At 43.3% G+C, this 18265-nt stretch overlaps 1 protein-coding gene across 3 annotated transcripts in view; it reads right to left on the reverse strand.

The window, feature by feature from the left end:
* The window catches only part of BOC (BOC cell adhesion associated, oncogene regulated), an 87252-nt gene that overhangs the window by 35444 nt on the left and 33543 nt on the right, over positions 1-18265 (reverse strand). For all 3 annotated transcript variants that reach the window (XM_037525547.2, XM_037525544.2, XM_037525545.2), the window contains exons 3-4: positions 9384-9553; positions 7844-8122 (exon numbers count right to left, since the gene is read on the reverse strand). In XM_037525547.2, the coding sequence (XP_037381444.1) occupies positions 7844-8122; positions 9384-9480 (376 nt within the window). In that variant the 5' untranslated portion in view covers positions 9481-9553. The remainder of the gene's footprint in view (positions 1-7843; positions 8123-9383; positions 9554-18265) is intronic.

Raw genomic sequence — 18265 nt, forward strand, 5'->3', positions numbered from 1 at the left:
ACCTTAGTTACCACTTTTTCATATTCCAGTAAGCCGTGCTGCTATGTACCATCCCGCACCCTCTCTGACAGTGTCCCATGAGGTGTCTGGTGGGATGCGCAGCCATACACACTGGCATCTTCCTTCAGTTTCCTCCAAACACCTCAATCTCTTTTATGCAGCCTTTTACGTCCATCAAAATACCCTTCCTTAGATATTTGTGTCTTCAACCTGCTTATATCCTGAGTTCTTGCTTCATCCTTTATCTGCTTCCTAAAAACTTTAAATACATCAGAATTTGTTCACCTTATGCCGGCTCCCTTTGATCTTTGAGACATCACAGACATTCTATCTGAGGTCTTCCTTTCCATACATTCACAGAAGGCCTCTGTGCAAAGCAGTCAGAGATGACTGGCAGCAGTTCCCAGCCTCCAGGCAGAGACCATGGAGGAGAGGGCTAGGCAAGTGAACCCGGGATGGTAAGGATGCTGGGAAGGGAGAGCCCACTGCAGACTTGGGAAGTTGAGGGAGTCGAGAAGAGATTTCGAGAGAAGATCCTTGAACTCTTGAACACTGAGAAGGAATGTTAATAAAAGGAAGGTGAGGACTTTGGGGGGGGGGCAGAATAAAAGAGGTTGCAGGCAAAGAGATCAAAATCAGGGGGGAAATGCAAAATGAGCTGAGGAAAGTGCAGAGTTTGTTGGGTCTAGCGTGAGTGATGTCAGGAAAATGGATGGGAAGTGGGGTCAGATTGGTCTTAAGTATCATACTACAGGCTGTTTTTTCCTGTGGTTCCTGGAGTCTTCAAATGTTTTTAAGTAGCAGAGACGCACAATCACTCCACACTAAGCACACACAGAAAAAAGAAATGCTTTTTGCCTCAGCAAGTTTTGTTTTAGCTTTTGCTTACATTTTTTTTCTCACCATGAAATGATAATCCTTTATCCTGGACGTGAACATTTTGTACCATTTGCAGGAGTGGCTCACTGTTCTATAATTTCCGGGGTTACTATCGGATTCCAAAAATGGATGAAAATCTAAAACCAGGTCAAGTAGAAATCTCTAAGCTTTTCCACAAACAAGAAAGTGGGAGTGAAGGAACTCACTTGCTCTGTTGATACTTCCTTTTTCATTTTAAAGGAACCCCCTTGCATCACAGGGTTTCAGTCATTTCACACAAGCTCGTCAATCTGGCCTCATCTTTTGTGCCAAAGGTTTCTCAAGGTCTGGTCTGGCTCATCGAGGCTTAACCCATTACGTGATCCTCCCCTTTTCTCTCAGTTTAGAAAACAGACCTAGGACTTTATTTAGCATGAGGTTGTGATGGAGGTGAGGGGTAGAACAGGTTAGTTCCACATACATCCTTTGTAGAACATGTGCCATAGGTGTGAGGTCTTATTTGGTCAACAGTGACCACTGTGAAGTGGAGAATTTGAACCCTGGCTGTTTGGGGCTGATGGCTGCTGCCAAAATGCACTGCAGGAGCCAGAGCACATTTCTGTCTGGGTCCTTCTGTCAAGCCTGATAGGATTAGTTTTGCCAAAATCATTTGACGATTTCACCAGAATATCAAGGAAATTCGTGTGAGGTAAGAGATTTCTGCTTGTATCTAGTAGAAAACAGAAAGGGTTAATATGACTTTAGCCTACAGCTATAAGGTATTCCTGATTCATTTTCTTTCAGATATTCAATGTTTAGCACCTTCTGGGTCTAAGCTATCTTTCAATAATTTTCTTGTCCAACTGGCAAAGTAAAACTTACAACATAAGCAAGCAAATTTCAAGCTCCATTTCCAACTCTATACCCCCATGTGGAGCTGTCGCTCTCTTTCAGGGACAGGCAGACTCAAAGTCTGCCAGGTATCTTCAGCCCCAGCTTTCAGACAGATTTCCTTTTCTCCTGGGGCAGCTCAGGAAGCCACCTGTGTTTTCTTTCCTCTCCCAACTCTTCTGCCTGTGCCACCCCTCCATCCTAAAGTAAAGGGCTTGTGCAGGATTCCATGAGACATCTAAGCCAACAACAAATGTTTTTCCAATTTGGAGTGAGTGGTTTCTTCTTGTTTTGTCAAGGAGTCACTGGCTGGCGCAACGAGATTGAGTGATGTTGGAAACACACACACACACACTCTCTCTCTGTGTGTGTGTTTCCTTTCTTAATCACAAAACTTACATTCCCCAAGGGAAGAGAGATGAGAAACAGTGAGAAATGGGGGCGGACCAGTGGGATGGGATGACGAGAGAGAGACAGTCATCTGGAGGCTAGATTCGGGCTGTGACTGAATTCACCATGGAAATAGCTCACTATGGACAGTAAAATCCCTGTGGAAAAATCTGCACCATCCTGGAAACTGTACTGGCTTAGTTCTACGCACACAGTGCTAGGGGCCATATGGAGCTGTGGAAGGTCTGAGAAAAGTATGTGAGGGCTCAGAACAATTCTAAATAAAGTCTGTCCCACCCATGTTCTTCAAGGCTTGACTCTTGACCCTCCCTCAATCCTCTGACAGTGAAATGAATCACTGTTAGCCCAAACCCCCACTAAAATCTATTTACATATCAGGCAGCTCATGGTCTGGCTGGCTTTACGGCTAACATGTTACTGTAGCCCATCTTCTCCATCAGACTAAGATCCTCACCAAATGTACTAGGTCATACTATACTCTCTGTTCCCATACTATACTCTCTGGAAAATTCTAAACACCCCCCAATTCTCAGGATACCAATTTCCAAAACATCCCAAAACATCTCAGTACTGGAGAATGGATGGATGGCTCGGTCCCTAGTGGAATCCATCAATCCCAGCCTGCTGGCCTGCCCTGCGGATTTTGGACTTACCAGCTCCACAGTCGCGTGAGCCAGTTCTTCAGCATAAATCTCTCTTCCCCCTTCCTCTCTCTCTCTCTCTCTCTCTCTCTCCCTCTCCCCCTCTCATTCTCTTTTCCTCTTCCTCTCTTTTTATTTATAGATATTTCTGGTTCTCTGGAGAATGCTGACTAAAACAGGCATAAAGGAATCTAGAATTATTTTAAGAATCACCTACCTGGGTCCTTAATGGTTTATACTAATTTAGAGAACTAGTCTAGATGGGAGGCTGGAAGACCTCAATAATTTGTGTCTGATGGGAATCAGAGTTGGGGGGAGCTAAACAAAAGGACATAGGCTTCTGTCTGTGGACTTCAACACAGGTCCAGGGTATTCTCAACCTGCCAGCGTAAACCAACCAATTCTTCCACTTTTTGAAAGAACGAGGACCACTGAGCCCAATACAAAGAGTAACACCGTGGGCTACTTGCACAGATGGCCAGGAGGTAGGACTCCCTGTATAGAGGGAACTAAGAAAGTCGCAGGAAATGGGTCAGTTCTTTCTTCCCAATAAGCTAGTGCTCTCTCTGGCTTTCGCAAGGATTGGGAGCTTTGCCACCGCTTGGACTCCCTCCTCCTGGGGGCAGGTCCCAGTATGGAACTGGGCAGCACAAGGCTGGACACCAGCCCCAGAGCCTCCTGCAAGGGGATGCACACAAATGTGTGTTGCCCAAATGCGTGAAAGAATAAAGTCTAGAATTTATAAAATGCTTTCAAATATTACTATCACATATTCTCTCATTTGAACCTCAAGAAAACAAAACCAAACCCCCATGAGACTGATGATGTCATTATCACTGTGCTCATCTCACAGTTGTGGAATCAGAGATTAAAGGACTTGCACTAAGACACATAACTCTTAAAGTGGCAGAGTTAAAATGTAAACCCAGGATGTTTTTTCTTCAGCTTCTCGATTTTTTTCAGTTTGGCTTTTCATTTTATTCATGGGTTAGATTCTGATAACAAAGGGCCCCTGTCACCTTGTGACCTTTCCTTCAAGTCACAGTCAGGGAGACAGCTGCCTAAGGGGAACTCCTTCCCTTCCTGTCAGCTACATTCCCTCCTGATCTCTGAAGCCAAAGAGAATGATCCTGGAGTGGGAGCCTGGTCTCAGAGCTTAAAGGCCTACGGCAGGTTGCATAGCCAGTCTCAATGAAGCCACCATCAACATAAGACTTCACATTAATTTGAGGACTAAATATCCCAGATACAGACTTATTACTGCCTATTTTATTTCCAACTATGACTGATAGGTTAATTGGGAGGAATAAAGAATAAAAAATAGAAAAAACAAGTGGAAGAATTGTGCCTTCATTTGTTTGGATGGAGATGGAGAGGTCAGGGATAGCTGGCAGCTCCCACGTCATATGCTGGCGCTGATGATCTGGGTGTGATCACTCACTGTGCTGTGTTGAGAGCAAGTCTAAGCTGAACTGGGCTCTAGGACGGATATGAGGTCAACTGGCAACAATCTGATGTTGGCTCAGCAGCACACAGTAGGAACAAATGTTTGAGCCACAGAGTGGCTCAACCCAGGTTGGTCTTCTGGTGTAAGATTGTAAAAAGAGGAAGAAGGAAAATCAGTTAAATGTATTTCAAAAAGCATGAATTAGAGACAAAAGAGCCTGAAGTGAGGGAGTAGCAACAAGAGAGATTTACCATAAAGTTTAGGTGAAGTAGTAAAACATTATTCTTCACAGAGGGTGGGATAAGCACATCTAGAGAGAGTGAAGGTGGTAACTAGCCACCCGGCAGGGACAATCCGGAATAAGGTGTGGGAGCGCACAAGGGAGATTCTGCAGGTGGTTCCATTTTGTGTGAAGACCAGAAGCAGACACCACCAGGTAGGGGAGAAGTCCAAGTGCCCGCCCAGCCCCCAACATCAGAGTAGAAGGGATCTGGACTGGGAAAGCCCTTCTGCTAGAGACTGCCTCCACAGCCCTGAATCCTCAAGCCTGCTCCTGGGCCCGTCACTGAAAGCTCCAGTGATGTCTAGGAGTTCACTAAGAGCAGGGGGCGGCACCTTGCCAGGTGAACCAAACAGCAATTGCTTTGTCTGGGGATGAATATCTGATCAAGCACAGAAGAGGCCAGAGGAAAAGGAAGCCTTAAATGCTGAGTGTGTGGTTGTGCGTGCGTGCGTGCACACCAGCACACCCTGCCCAGCCTAGCCTCTAAATGCAGACCATACCTTCCATAATCCCTTCTCTCACTCAGCCTCTCTAGTACATCAGCCAAGCAGCAGAACACAGCCTCCATTCTGCTCAGGAATGTGCTCTTGGAAACTTAATCTAACTGCTGAGACTGGGCCAAATCCCCCATGGCATTAACCCAAAGACAGCACCCCTCTCTCCAGCCCTCCCCTTTTCCCCATCCCCCTACCACCTCCTCCAAATTTGGGAGACTACAGTTACACTCCACCAACTCCCTTTCTCCTTGACACAAGCCTACCCCCCTCCCCCACTAAACTAGCTCTCCTGATTTCCAGCATTTCTCTGGCCTTGTACTCAGGCCCAAACATTTCACTTCTGATTCATGTCTAAATGACAGGCCAATAGTTCTTGGCTTTCAAACAAGACTCACTGGGCTTCTGCACAAGCCCCTTCTTCTCTTACTGTGCCTCTTGGGTTGCAACCAAACTGTTCCCTTTGTCCTCACTGCCAACTGCAGAGCCCTTCAAGCAGCACAGAAAGAAGTGGCCAGGAATTCTTTTTTTTAAATAAAGGCCATAAATTTTCTCTTCTCACAGATATACCTTGAAGTAGAAGGCAGGCCCCAAAATAAATCTGCCACTCCCCAACTCTCCCTTCCTCCAAACAATAAAAGGTTCAGCCGGGCTCCTAATGAAGCCAAATGAATGGTTATGAAGGTCTTTTGCATCTTCACAGACATGTGCTGACCATTTGCAGATGAAATCTCAGTCCTTGATGAGCAGCATTATCCTTGGAAGGCACAGAGGTTACCGAAATGCACATCTATTTATAATAATAAATGTTTGGAAGCCAACAAATTGCCCAGCAATAGGAAAAGGGTTCAGCCCATTATGGCACAGTCATTCAGGGGATGTTCTGGAGCCATCAGTAATTGTGATCATGCTGGGGGGAGGGGGGGCGGGAGGCTGGGGACAGATGAGGATGGGGCGTGAGGGAATCTGCTGGGGCAATGGCTGCATGGTGTATACAAATGAACAATGCGTGTTTGTACACTTAGGATCAGCACACTTTGTGCATCTCAGCTGCATTTTGTACTCAGTAAAAAAAAGCAAATTTTCATCATATGACCAATGGAAAATGCTTATCCTACAATGTCAAGTGGGAGAAAGAAGGTGAGAAACTATATATTCAGTAGTATCATTAAATAGTTTAAATGTACGGTTGTGGTAAGAGACAGGGAGCATGTATTCCAAAACGATGATGGTTGTGTGAGGATGGTGGACGTATTAGAGGAGGCATTGTTTTCTATGTAACCTGCACTTTCTGTAATGCAATTTTAATTATCATTTAAAAATAGAAGAGAGGAGTATGATGGTGGGAAGTATATTTCTGACCTCTGACCTCATGACTTCTTGTTAAGGTGAGACGTCCTCCTGCCCTCCCTCCCACCCCACATGCACAGCTGGAGGGGGGGAGTGGCAGATGGCAGGGTGGCCTGTGCCTGTCCCCCTCACAGGCTCACAGCCTGTTCCCCAGAGGCCTGGCACTCAGATTCAATGAGTGCTCCATGTCACAAAGAAAGCAGCTCCCACTGTGTGGGACCTACAAAATATAGCCCAGGTTTGGCCTGGCCGCCCAAGGAGGTGACTGGGGGCCCACAATGCCTTCTTCCCTTCTCTAAAACAAAAACTGTTTCTTAAGAGAAGAGGAATATTGCTAGAGATCTCTGTCCTGTCCTCCCAGGACTGATGCCCCTCCAGGGGCCTCAGAACCAGAGGGCAGGGAAGGGTTTTTTCTCTCTTGCTTGTCCACTTCCCCTTTTCTCCCACTACTCTCCTTCCAGGACTCTCGCCTCACACACCTCAGGGCCCCAGCGGACAGAGGAGCATTGCAGAAGTCTGCTGTCTGAGGCGTGACCTGTTACAAAAGGACCCCAGGCTCCTGGAGCCACATGAGCCACACTAGGGCTGAAGACAGCAAGGAAGCTATGCTACATCCCAAGGGAGCATGCTCCACAGTGTTATCCTCCAAAGGTAAGCTTTGCTTTCAGTAAGCTTCTCTCTTCCCTATATTCTGGCTCAGAAAAGGGGAGGCATCTTAGTCCTTCCTGGCTATAGGCTCAGGCTGATCTGCAGCCTTCTGAAGTTAATTTAATCAGTCTCATTTCCCACCTGTACTGTGGGTAGAAACTGGATTGTGAGTGTACTGGACCCAGGACCACAGTGTGCCCATGTGGTCATTACATATCAGACCAGTGTGATGTATTCTCCCAGCATGGTCCTTGGATCAAACTATTCTCTCATCTCTTCCTTAATCCTCTCTCTCTTTTTCTCTCTCTGTCACAGTTTCTTTTTCATTGTGTTCTGTCTATACCCTGGGCATTTGGAACACCCTTGCCGAGTGATAGGAGGCAGAGTGTGGGATGGGCAGGCTCTGCCCACATCCCTATGAATGTACCCACCGGGAGGATGGGCAATGGGGGCTGTGGGAGGGCATGAGCACTTGGCCCAAGCACACCTAAGCCGCAGAGTGACTGAGTAGAATGGGGCTGGCTGCCCCAGCTCTGGTGCCCACAGAATGGACACAATCTCAGCAAGAGCATCAACCCTTCTGCTCTTTCTAGATATCCCTCCAGATACTGTCCCTGCTCAGAGAGCAGCTTCCCAAGGCACTGTGGTCCACACCACTGGGGATTATTGGGGCAGCTACTGTTCTGATTTTGAATTTCAGTTTTTAAGGTCCCTCTTCTGGTAAGACTAATGACAGGGTATGAATGGTGGGGGCACGAGAGAAAATGGAAGTGAGGCAGAGAGACAGCACCACAGCAGAGAAACAAAGTTGTGTACTCACTGGCTAGTGTCACAGTGGCTGGCACGCTGGCCACAGCCCCGGCAGGCATCCGGGCCACACACTGGTACCTGCCCACTGTGTGGTTGTTGAGGGCAGTGATGACGAGGGTCCCATGGGTGATGAGGATGCCCAGAGGCTCCGCAGAGCCATTCAGCTCCCTCCCATTGAGGCGCCAGGTGGTGTCCATCCAGGGGGGATCCACCACACAGCCCAGGATCACAGTGCCGCCGAGCTTCTGGACAGTGGATGGAGGCTGGACAGTAACCTGAGGGACCTCATCTGGAGAAGGATGGGGATGCATCAATGAAGTAACCTCCAGGGAACCAACCACATGACCTTTTTATTTTTATTTTAATTTAAATAATTATTTTATTTCATATAATTCTTACATCATTTTTTCATTTTTGCACAATGTATGCATTTTCATTTGGGGCATATTCCCCATATAACTGCACCCCCCCCTTTTTTGACCCTAGTCCTTCCTCTCCCCTCTCCCCATAGTGTGTCTCTGATTTATAGTTGCTTGTTGATTTTGATTTTCACTTTGTATTAATTAGTCTTTTTCCTGGTCTCTTATTTAAGTTTTCTAAATTCCTGCTATGAGTGAGACCTGTATTTTTCTTTTTCTTTCTGACTTATTTCACTGAGCATGATCCCTTCTAGCTCCATCCATGTTGCTGCAAACTGCATGTATTTATCTTTTTTGATTGCTGAGTAATATTCCATGGTGTATATGTACCACAACTTCTTGATCCAGTCATCTATTTTTGGGCATTTGGGTTGTTTCCATAGGTTAGCTATTGTAAATAGTGCTGCTATAAACATAGGGATGCAGATGCCCTTTGGAATTAATGTTTCTGTGTCATTTGGGTAAATACCTAGGAGTGGAATTGCTGGATCATATGGAAACTCTATCTGTAGTAGCTCACATGACCTTTTTAGAATCGTAACACCCAGGCAGCCTGTCAGCTGGGCAACCCTGAGCTGATCTGTCTCTGAGAACTCTGTTCTTGGGCCCATTCTCAACAGCCCTACCTCCTGGCAAGGAGGTGAGAGCAGCAATGTGGTGCAGAGGCAGGTGCGCAGGCTTGGGAGCCGGACAGACTTGGGTCTGAATGCCAGCATCTCTGTTCTGAGCCATGCAACTTCAGCCTTTTTGAGTCTTAGTCTCTTATCCGTAAAATGGAGCTAGTAATACTTGTCTCACAGGGTTGTTATGAAGCTCACAAATAATCATGTAAACCGCTTGCCACGATCTCATATAGCAAATGCTCCCCAAAAGGCAGTTATTATCAGTTCCCTGTCCTCCTCCCACTCCCTCTGGTTTATATTTGAAATGTTGAAAATATAAAAATACAACCAACATAATGCTGTAGAGATCATTTCTCATCTTATGCTATTGAGCAGGTCCCTGGAGGCCAGTGGGAATGAAGTGCTCTTTCAAATCGTTACTGCAAAATGCTAATGCTTTCATCTGGCATTGGAAGTAAAGTGATCTTCCAAGCGGGGCAAGGCAGAGAGAGGGAAGGACAGCACTCACCTAAGTCAGCAAAGCAGCCTGTTGTGGCTAAGAGCAGGCAGGCAAGTGTCACCTCAGGCCTCTTTCCTCTCCAAAGTGCCATCATCCCATGCAGCATGGCTGTCACAGAAGTTCCAAAGTCCCATAAGCCACCAGTCACTTAAAATGATACCGAAATCCCCGGCAACACTCTGTTGTGAGAAAGAGAGAAAGGGCCATGGTGAGAATTCCTGGCAGCCCCCCGTGTGAGCATAGGGCCAACTGCCGACCCTGCCTCCATCACTTATGCAGGTGATATTCAACGTGTGGATCTGCCCGTGAAGCTGGAAGATCAAAGATCATGCTCATGATATTCCTCTTGTAACAGAAGTTTCTTCGAAGTTGTCTCCTTGAGCTAGACGGTGATTTGGTTTGGGTAAGAGTGCTAGGGCCCTGCCCCATGCATTGATAAAGTTGAGGGCACAGGACAGAAAGGCTGAGGCTGCAGCCAGGGCCCAGGCTCTGGCAGTGAATAGCTAGCATGGATGTTGGAAGAATGAAACTGTCATCGCCATTTGCTTCCAGAGTGCCAGCTGCTCATGGCCCCATGGCCCTCCATGCAGCCAGAACGGATCTGTGCATGACTCTCATGCACTAATGGCAGGCTGAACCCCTCACTCAGGGAGACATTAGATAATGAGTCCTAAAGACTCAGGAACTCATAAAAGATCTGTTTTGATTCACCCCTGCTCTATGCATACATCCCTGTGAATTCTCCTTGAGTTCTGCACTAAGCAACCTGCCCAGCTTGTCTGTAACCTCTACTCCCCAAGCGCACACAGACCAAAGGCACACATGAGCCATGGCCCCTCACCTTCTCAAGTGCAGGTCTTATTTCTACACCATTCACCGGCTTCCACAGCTCTCTGTGCCTGGTGCTGGAATTCTGTTTTCCATTTCAATACCATCTATGTTCTTGATGATTGCCTGGGCTGCACCTCCACCCTGGAACAACATTCTTTTGGGTTCTAGACTGCATTGCAATGCCAGTCACCTGGTGATACCTCTCATCTCTCAGCCACCTCTTATAGTTTGCCAGGAACTTCACTCTTCCCCTTGCATTGTATTATTTCCACATGCCACCCTTAATCAATGGCCCTAAAAACATTCATCAAAACCACATGGAGGCAACTGCAACTGTACATTCTTTTTTTTTTTTAAGATTTATTTTATTTATACAAGAGCTGGGGTACAGGCCAGATGCGCAGGAGGGTGAGAGGATTCACCAGAGACAGAGCGGGGAACAGAACAGGCAGACTGAGTGAAATACAGTGCTGAGGGGGGCAGCGGGCGAGACAGAGAGGTCTGCTGTGCCATGTGGGATTCTTGTTGGCTGGCCAGGATCAAACCCGCGCTGCAGAGGTTGCAGACAGCTTCACAGTGCGGTGCTCAACCGCCTGCGCCACCAGGGAGGCCAGGCAACTGTACATTCTAACACACACCACTGTGACAGCCTAAACCATAGTCATGCTTCCATGCTTTCCACTGCTATACTAGTCCAATAAGAAAACCAGGTGCATCAATATTTTTACAAGGCAAGGAGACAAGAATGACCTTTAGATAATGTTGAAGGCAGTTGGCAAATGATCTGGACCATGGACATACCCTTCTTGAATCATGTACATATGGCAGTATTAATAGTAAAATGCTAATTCTTCTGGACCAGTTTATCTAACCAGCGACTCTCTAAGAGTTACAGTCCCCACTGAGAAATCAGGAGCAGTGAGCTGCCCGACTATTGCACTGTCTGTAATAAGAGTCCATCTTCTGCCTGTCAACCTCTCCGCTCTCCTGGCCTGGGATGCTCAAGGCTGGGACACAAGGTTCTTACTCTGTGCGAGGACCTGCTTGAGATTTGCATAAACCTTTCCCTTCTCTTGATCCCTTTGGCCCTCAGCTTTCCACTTGGCTACTGAGGGAGTCGAGAATGCCAGGCTCACTCTGCCTGACAATCACCCCTCCAGACCAGCTATAGGATCCCAGCCCCACACTGAGGTTCAGAATGTTTTCCAGGAGAAAGTGCTTTCCCCTGTATTTTTATTCCCTTCCTTTGCCCTGTGTCTTCAATATCAGAGGACCTCTAAGACTCCCTCACCGCTCTGGGAAAGGACAAGAGATACTGTCTTTTTTATTAATTTTTTTTATGTTGCCCATAGTTCTCCCGCCACCATATCACCCGTGAACCATCACCATATGCCCTTGTGTTCATCCTGCACACACCTAATGCCGTTCCCCCCGCCCCCGGCTATGTTGCATGCCTCAGTTCTATGGTCAGCTTGCCAGTTTTTACTTTTTCTTGACCTTTTGTTTGGTTTCTCTATATTCCACATATAAGTGAAATCATCCGGTATTTATGTTTCTTTCTGACTAATTTCGGCTAGCAAATCCCCTCCAGCTCCATCCATGCTGCCACAAATGGCATGAATTTGACTTTTTTGATGGCTGAGTCATATTCCATTGTATAAATATACCACAACTTTTTCATCCATTCATCTATTTTGGGACATTTGGGTTTTTCCATATTTTGGCTATTGTAAATAGTGCTGCAATAAACATGGAGTGCAGGTTTCCTTTCAAATTAGTGTTTTTGTGTCCTGTGGGTAGATACCTAAGAGTAGAATTGCTGAATCATATGGTAGATCCATTTTTAGTGTTCTGAGGAACTTCCACACAGTTTTCCATAGTGGTTGGACCAGTTTACATCCCCACCAGCAGTGTAAGAGGGTTCCTTTATCTCCACATCCTTCCTAGCATTTGTTATTTCTTTTCTTAATGTGGTACAGTCTTACTGGAGGCGGTATCTCATTGTGGTTTTGATTTGCACTTCCCTAATAACTAGTCATGTTGAACATTTTTTTCATATACCCCTTGGTCATTTTCATTTATTCTTTGGAGTGGTGTCTTTTTGTTCTGCCCATTTTGTGACTGGGTTGCTTGCTTTGTTTTTGTTGAGTTGTGTAAACTTTTTGTAGAACTTTGCTATTAGTCCCTTATCTGTCGTATGGTGTACAAATATTTTCTCCTATTCGATGGGATGACTATTTGTTTTGATTTTTGTCTCTTGCCATACAGAAGCTTTTTAGTTTGATATAGTCCCAGCTGTTTTCTCCTTTGTTTTCCTTGCTTCTAGAGAAGGATTCTCAAAGATGTTTCTGAGGTTAATATCATGGAGCGTTTTGCCTGTTTTTTCTTCTATATACTTTACGGTGTCAGGTCTTACATTCGAGTATTTTATCTATTTTGAGTTGACTTTGCATATGGTGTGAGATAGCAGTCTAGTTGCATTTTTTCTTTTTGTATGTTGCAGTCCAATTATTTATTGAAGAGGCTTTCCTTGTTCCAGTGTATATTCTTTTCTCTTTGTTGTAGATTAGTTGACTATATATATGTGTGGTTTTATTTTTGGGTTTTCAATTCAATTCCATTGGTCTGTGTGTCTATTTTTATCCCTATACCATGCTGCTTATAATGGCTTGGTAGCACAGTTTGACGTCTGGGTGTGTAATGCCTCCATCCTGCCCCCTTTCAGTCAGGAGAACTTTCACTATTCGGGATATTTTGTGGTTCTATCTGAATTTCAGTAATATTTGTTCTATTTCTTTGAAGAATACCATTGAGATTTTTATTTTTTTTAATCAGTTTTTTTTTAAAGATTTATTTATTTATTTATACAAGCACTGGGATACAGTCAGAAGCTCGGGAGGGTGAGAGAATTCACCAGAGTCAGAGCGGGGAGCAGAACAGGCAGACTGATGAAGTACACTGCTGAGGGGAGCAGCGGGCGTGGCAGGAGAGGTCTGTGCACCATGTGGGACCCTCACCCAGTGGCCGGGGATCGAACCGCGCTGCAGAGGCTGCAGGCAGCTTCGCAGCCCAGTGCTCAACCACTGCACCACCAGGGGAGGCCCAACCATTGAGATTTTTATTGGAATTGCATTGAATCTGTAAATTGCTTTTGGTAGGATGGTCATTTTTATAACGTTAATTCTTCTGGTCCATAACCCGCGAATATCTTTCCATTTCTTTGTGTTGTCTTCAATTTCTTTTAAGACTGTTTTGTAGTTTTCTTTGTAGAGGTCTTTCACCTCCTTTGTTAGGTTTATTCCCAGGCATTTAATTTTTTTGGCACAACTATAAATGGGATGGTTTTCTTAATTTCATCCTCTTGAGACTGTTTGCATATAGGAAGGCTACTGATTTCTGTGTATTGATTTTGTAAACTGCTACTTTACTAAACTGGCTTATTGTTTTAATTAGTTTCTCTGTGGATTTTTAAAGGATTCCTCATATATTATCATGTCATCTACATATAGTTTCACTTCTTTCCCTGTTTGGATTCCTTTTATGTCTTTCTCTTGCCTAACTGCTCGAGCTAGGACTGCCAGCACTACACTGAAAAGCAGTGGCGAGAGTGGACATCCTTGTGTCTTATTTCAGATCTTAATGGGAAGGCTTTCAGCTTTCACCATTACGAATGATGTTAGCTGTGGGTTTATCATATATGGCTTTTAATACATTAAGACATGTCCCTTTTATCCCAAGTTTTTCGAGGGCCTTCATCATAAGGACTTATCAAATGCTTTTTCAGCATCTATTGATATGATCATATGGGTTTTCTTTTTCTTTTTGTTGATGTGGTGAATTACATTAATTGATTTTTGGATGCTGAACCATCTTTGTGTCCCTGGAATAAATTCCACTTGGTCATGGTATATAATCCCTTTGATGCATTGTTATATTTGGTTTGCTAGGATTTTATTGAGGATTTTTGCCTCTGTGTTCATTAGGGAGACTGTTTTCTTTTTTTGTGTTGTCTTTGGTTTTGGTATTAGTTTAATGTTGGCCTTATAAATATATTTGGTAGTTTTCCTTCTTTCTCTATTTTTTGAAAGAGTTTTTGTAGGATAGGTATTCATCTTTGAACGTTTGATAGAACTCATTTGAAAGGACAAGAGATTTTTTTTTAAGTGGTTTGAAGAAAATCTTTATAAGAAACTTTTCGATTCTTTCTTGACAAGTTAGAACAACTTCCTGTTGGTGGAGAGAGTGAATATTTGCTCTTTTTCAGACAATCTAGTAAATCAAAGGGTCACGATATTAGCAAAGTGAATTAAGGAAATCTGCAAATGATGTGAGTATGGCTGGAAGGGCAGTGATGAGAGGTGGGCATGCCTGCAACTACTACAGGTACCTTTGCATGAGGTATTCTTTTCATCTTGATAAAAACTCTCTAAGGTGAGGACTATTATCCCATTTACAGGTAAGGAAATTGACTTCCAGAGGTTCGGTAACTTGCCCAAGGTTGCATACTGTAGGTCTGAAATGAAATCCAAGTTGGACTGATTCCAAAGCTTCGTTTTCAACCACAATAATAGTCTTTTTACATTTTTTTCCTCTCAGCACTCTGCACTCAATGGGTGTTTAATAGATTTGGAATAAATGTGATCTAGAACAGTAAGGAATTTTAACAGTGATTTCTAGAGGAAAAATTCATTAACATATTTACAAACCAATACCAAAGGACAAACTTTTTGGGTGGCCTCTCCATTTTCCAGGTACTTGTTTTGATTCTCTAATTTATGTTTTCCCAATGAGTAACATATTTGTATAGAACACTGCATATATTCCTAATTATAGACTTTTAGGGAATGTGCTTGTTCATGACAGGCTCCAGATTCCCCAGCTCCTTGAGACTGCTGACACCTGTTCCTTCCCTGCCCCATGAAGGAAGGGAGGGAGAGGAGGAGGTCAGGGAGGCAGAAAATGGGTACAGAACAATAAAGGGCAAAAAGAAGACAAGCAGAGAGAGACAGGAGGGCTGTTTCCTATCTGAGCACAAAGTGGCTACAGAGGTGTTTGTGTTGTAAAGTCCACTAAGGTTTTACTGAGGAAATTCAGCCCAGACCCCCTCCTGCTTAATGAGGACCAGCCAAACAATTCCTGTTACTTCTGTACCCTCGGTAATTTATAAGGTTCAAAGCGGAAACAGACTCCAGGACTGCTGCCAGTCATCATCCTGCTTTTAAAATCAACAAGGAGAAAAGAATGGAGCTTGGGAAGGAGGAGAGAAAGAAACCAGGTATCCAAAGAAGAAGAAAGGATTTAACTTGTGGATCTCCACAACAGAGCTATAAGCAGGTAGTACTTAATGACCCCCCAAAGCAGGACATGTGGGGTCTCAGTTATATAAAAGAAAAATTGCAGCAAAAATATGGGTAGGACCACTACAGGCATTTGCATATTATTTAGGGAATGCATTGAGTTACTTTGGGAATGCCATGTTATCTAGTGAGATTGGTCTAGAAAGAGAGTTCCAGAAATATAGGTTTCTGAGCACTTTATTTCAATGATAATAAAAGCCAAGTAAGGTTTAATTGGAGTATGTGATTGCAGCCTAATGTCCACTGTGAAAATAATAAAGTACAGTCTCAACATGAGCAAAGGCAATAGTAAGGCCTGCTATTTTTCTTAGCAATGAAAACTATGTCTAGATCCTCTTCAGTTCTATGCATTTTCTCAAAAAAACAGTAGGGAAAAAAAATCAAAAGCAGAAAGAAAAGCAAATGAATTCTTATTATGAATTCCTCATTGAGACCTAGGTACTCGCTATTTTGAAGGACTATTTCAAAACAGAAACAAAAACAGAAAATGTGTCTGAAAGTTCAAGTGCTGACATACATACTCCCCACTGAAATAATCTCTCAACAGACATTGTTGAAGCTTTTCAAAAACAACAACAGAATACGCTTCTGGAGTTGAGAGCAGGCATGAGAAATTACATACTCCCAGTATTTATTTTTTGAGAAAATTACAAACAACTAAGGGTTTATCATCAGCAGGAGCCCAGCCCTACCATCTCCCAATAGAGGTGACTGGCAAAAGTGTGACAGCAGCACTCAAGGCCACATCTCAGCCTCTGCTCGGTCACCCAGGCCATGCAGCTCTATCACCAAGGAATGGACTTCCATGATCCAAAACAAAAAGCACACCCTTTGGATGTTCTACAACCAGAAAAAAAGACGAGCTAAAGAAGGGAGAGTGTGATGATCAAGCAAGAGGATACTTCTAGTGGTAAGTACGACAGCTGTCAAAGTCTTTCATCCTGTTGATTGAGAGGGGCTAGCTCTACACAAAAAGATATCCCCAAGATATTTTTTTTCATGTTTCCAATTTTGTAGAATAAATTTTTCTCAGTAGTCTTCAAAGGCAAAGAGGTTTTTGCTCCCAGAAGGTGATGCCAAGTGGGGTGTGTGTGTGTGTGTGTGTGTGAGAGAGAGAGAGAGAGGGAGAGAGAGACAGAGAGACAGAGAAACAGAGAGACAGAGAGAGAGAGACAGAGGCAGAGAAAGACACAGACAGAGAGAGAATGAATATATTGGATGTCCCCTGATCTTAAGAAAGAGTGCAGTACTCCTGTGATACTCCTACATGGAGGAATGTCATTGGGAGAAATAAGAGAATTTAATTCTGCTAGGGTTAAATGTGTGAATTTAGATTTAGGAGGAGGAATTTTAAAAGGGATCATTTTTTACTTAGAAAATTGTACTTCTACTCAGAGACCTAATTAAATGGAAATGTTTTAAATTTGGAGGGCCTCAGAGAAATTAAAATAGCTTAGAATAACACCTAACCACATGGAGTATTATAAATGAACAAAGAAAGACACAGAGAGGTTAAGTAATTTGCCAAATGTCTCCTAGCTAATTAAGATAGATGATATAGTGCTACTAAGTCAGGTCTTATGATTCCTAGTCTAGTGCTTCTTCCACTAGACTAGGAATGTTTCTTAAGTCCTATTATCCAACGGGCTGCTTAGAACTATGTTTAAAATTAAGTTTAGAAGTTTTTTTAATCGTATGCATAAAAATGTTATCATGATCAATATCCCTAACAGAAACTTTCTTTGTGGCTTTCCTTTTTTTTTTTGGCCATTTATATCCTAATCTAGAACAATTTCTTACTGTTCTTTGACCAAATTCCTTTAACAGACTTTTCAATGATGAAATATTTTCAATGATTGACACATTTCATGTAATGAAATATTTTATATTTGTGCTGTCCAAAATGTTAGGTAGTCACTTGTTGCTAGTAAATACTTGAAATACAGCTACTATGACTAACTATTTGAATTGAATTTTAATTTAAAAGCCATAAAGGGATTAGTGGTTACACTGGACAGCACAGTTCTAGATTAATATCTAGAACATCTACTTAGACCACTGTGATGTCAAGTAGGAGAGAACAACATTGGCTTGATGGTTTTTAAGTATGAACCATGCTCTAGCCAGTCTCTGAATATATTTCTGGTTTATTCCTTATCCAGGTTTTGTGTGTGAATCTTTTATTTAAAAGGGATAAATCATCAAACAGAATAAATAAAGAAACAGATTTGAACAATACTATACATCAAATGGACCTAACAGACACATGTATAGAACATTTTATCCAACAGGAGGAAAATACACATTCTTCTCCAAGGGCTCATAAGAGGCCATTATGAACAACTATAACTAACAACAGACTAGACAATCTAGAAGAAATGGGAAAATTCTTAGAAACAGAAAAACTTTCTAAGATTGAATCAGAAAGAAAATTTAAATAGGCTAATTAAGGAATAAGGCGATTAAATCAGTAATCAAAAATCTTCCAATGAAGAAAAGCCCAGGACCAGATGATTTCCTAAGTGAATTTTAATAATCATTTAATTAACACATATCCTTCTGAAACTCTCTGAAAAATCTTAAGAGTAGGGAATATCCCAAAACTCATCTTACAAGGCCAGCATTATTTTGATATGAAAACCAGAAAAGATCAATACCATAAAAAATACAGGACAATATCCCTGATGAATAGAGATACAAATA

The sequence above is a fragment of the Talpa occidentalis genome, unplaced genomic scaffold (genome assembly GCF_014898055.3).
Source record: "Talpa occidentalis isolate TD23 unplaced genomic scaffold, MPIMG_talOcc4v2.1 talOcc4.4, whole genome shotgun sequence".
NCBI classification, from domain to species: domain Eukaryota; kingdom Metazoa; phylum Chordata; class Mammalia; order Eulipotyphla; family Talpidae; genus Talpa; species Talpa occidentalis.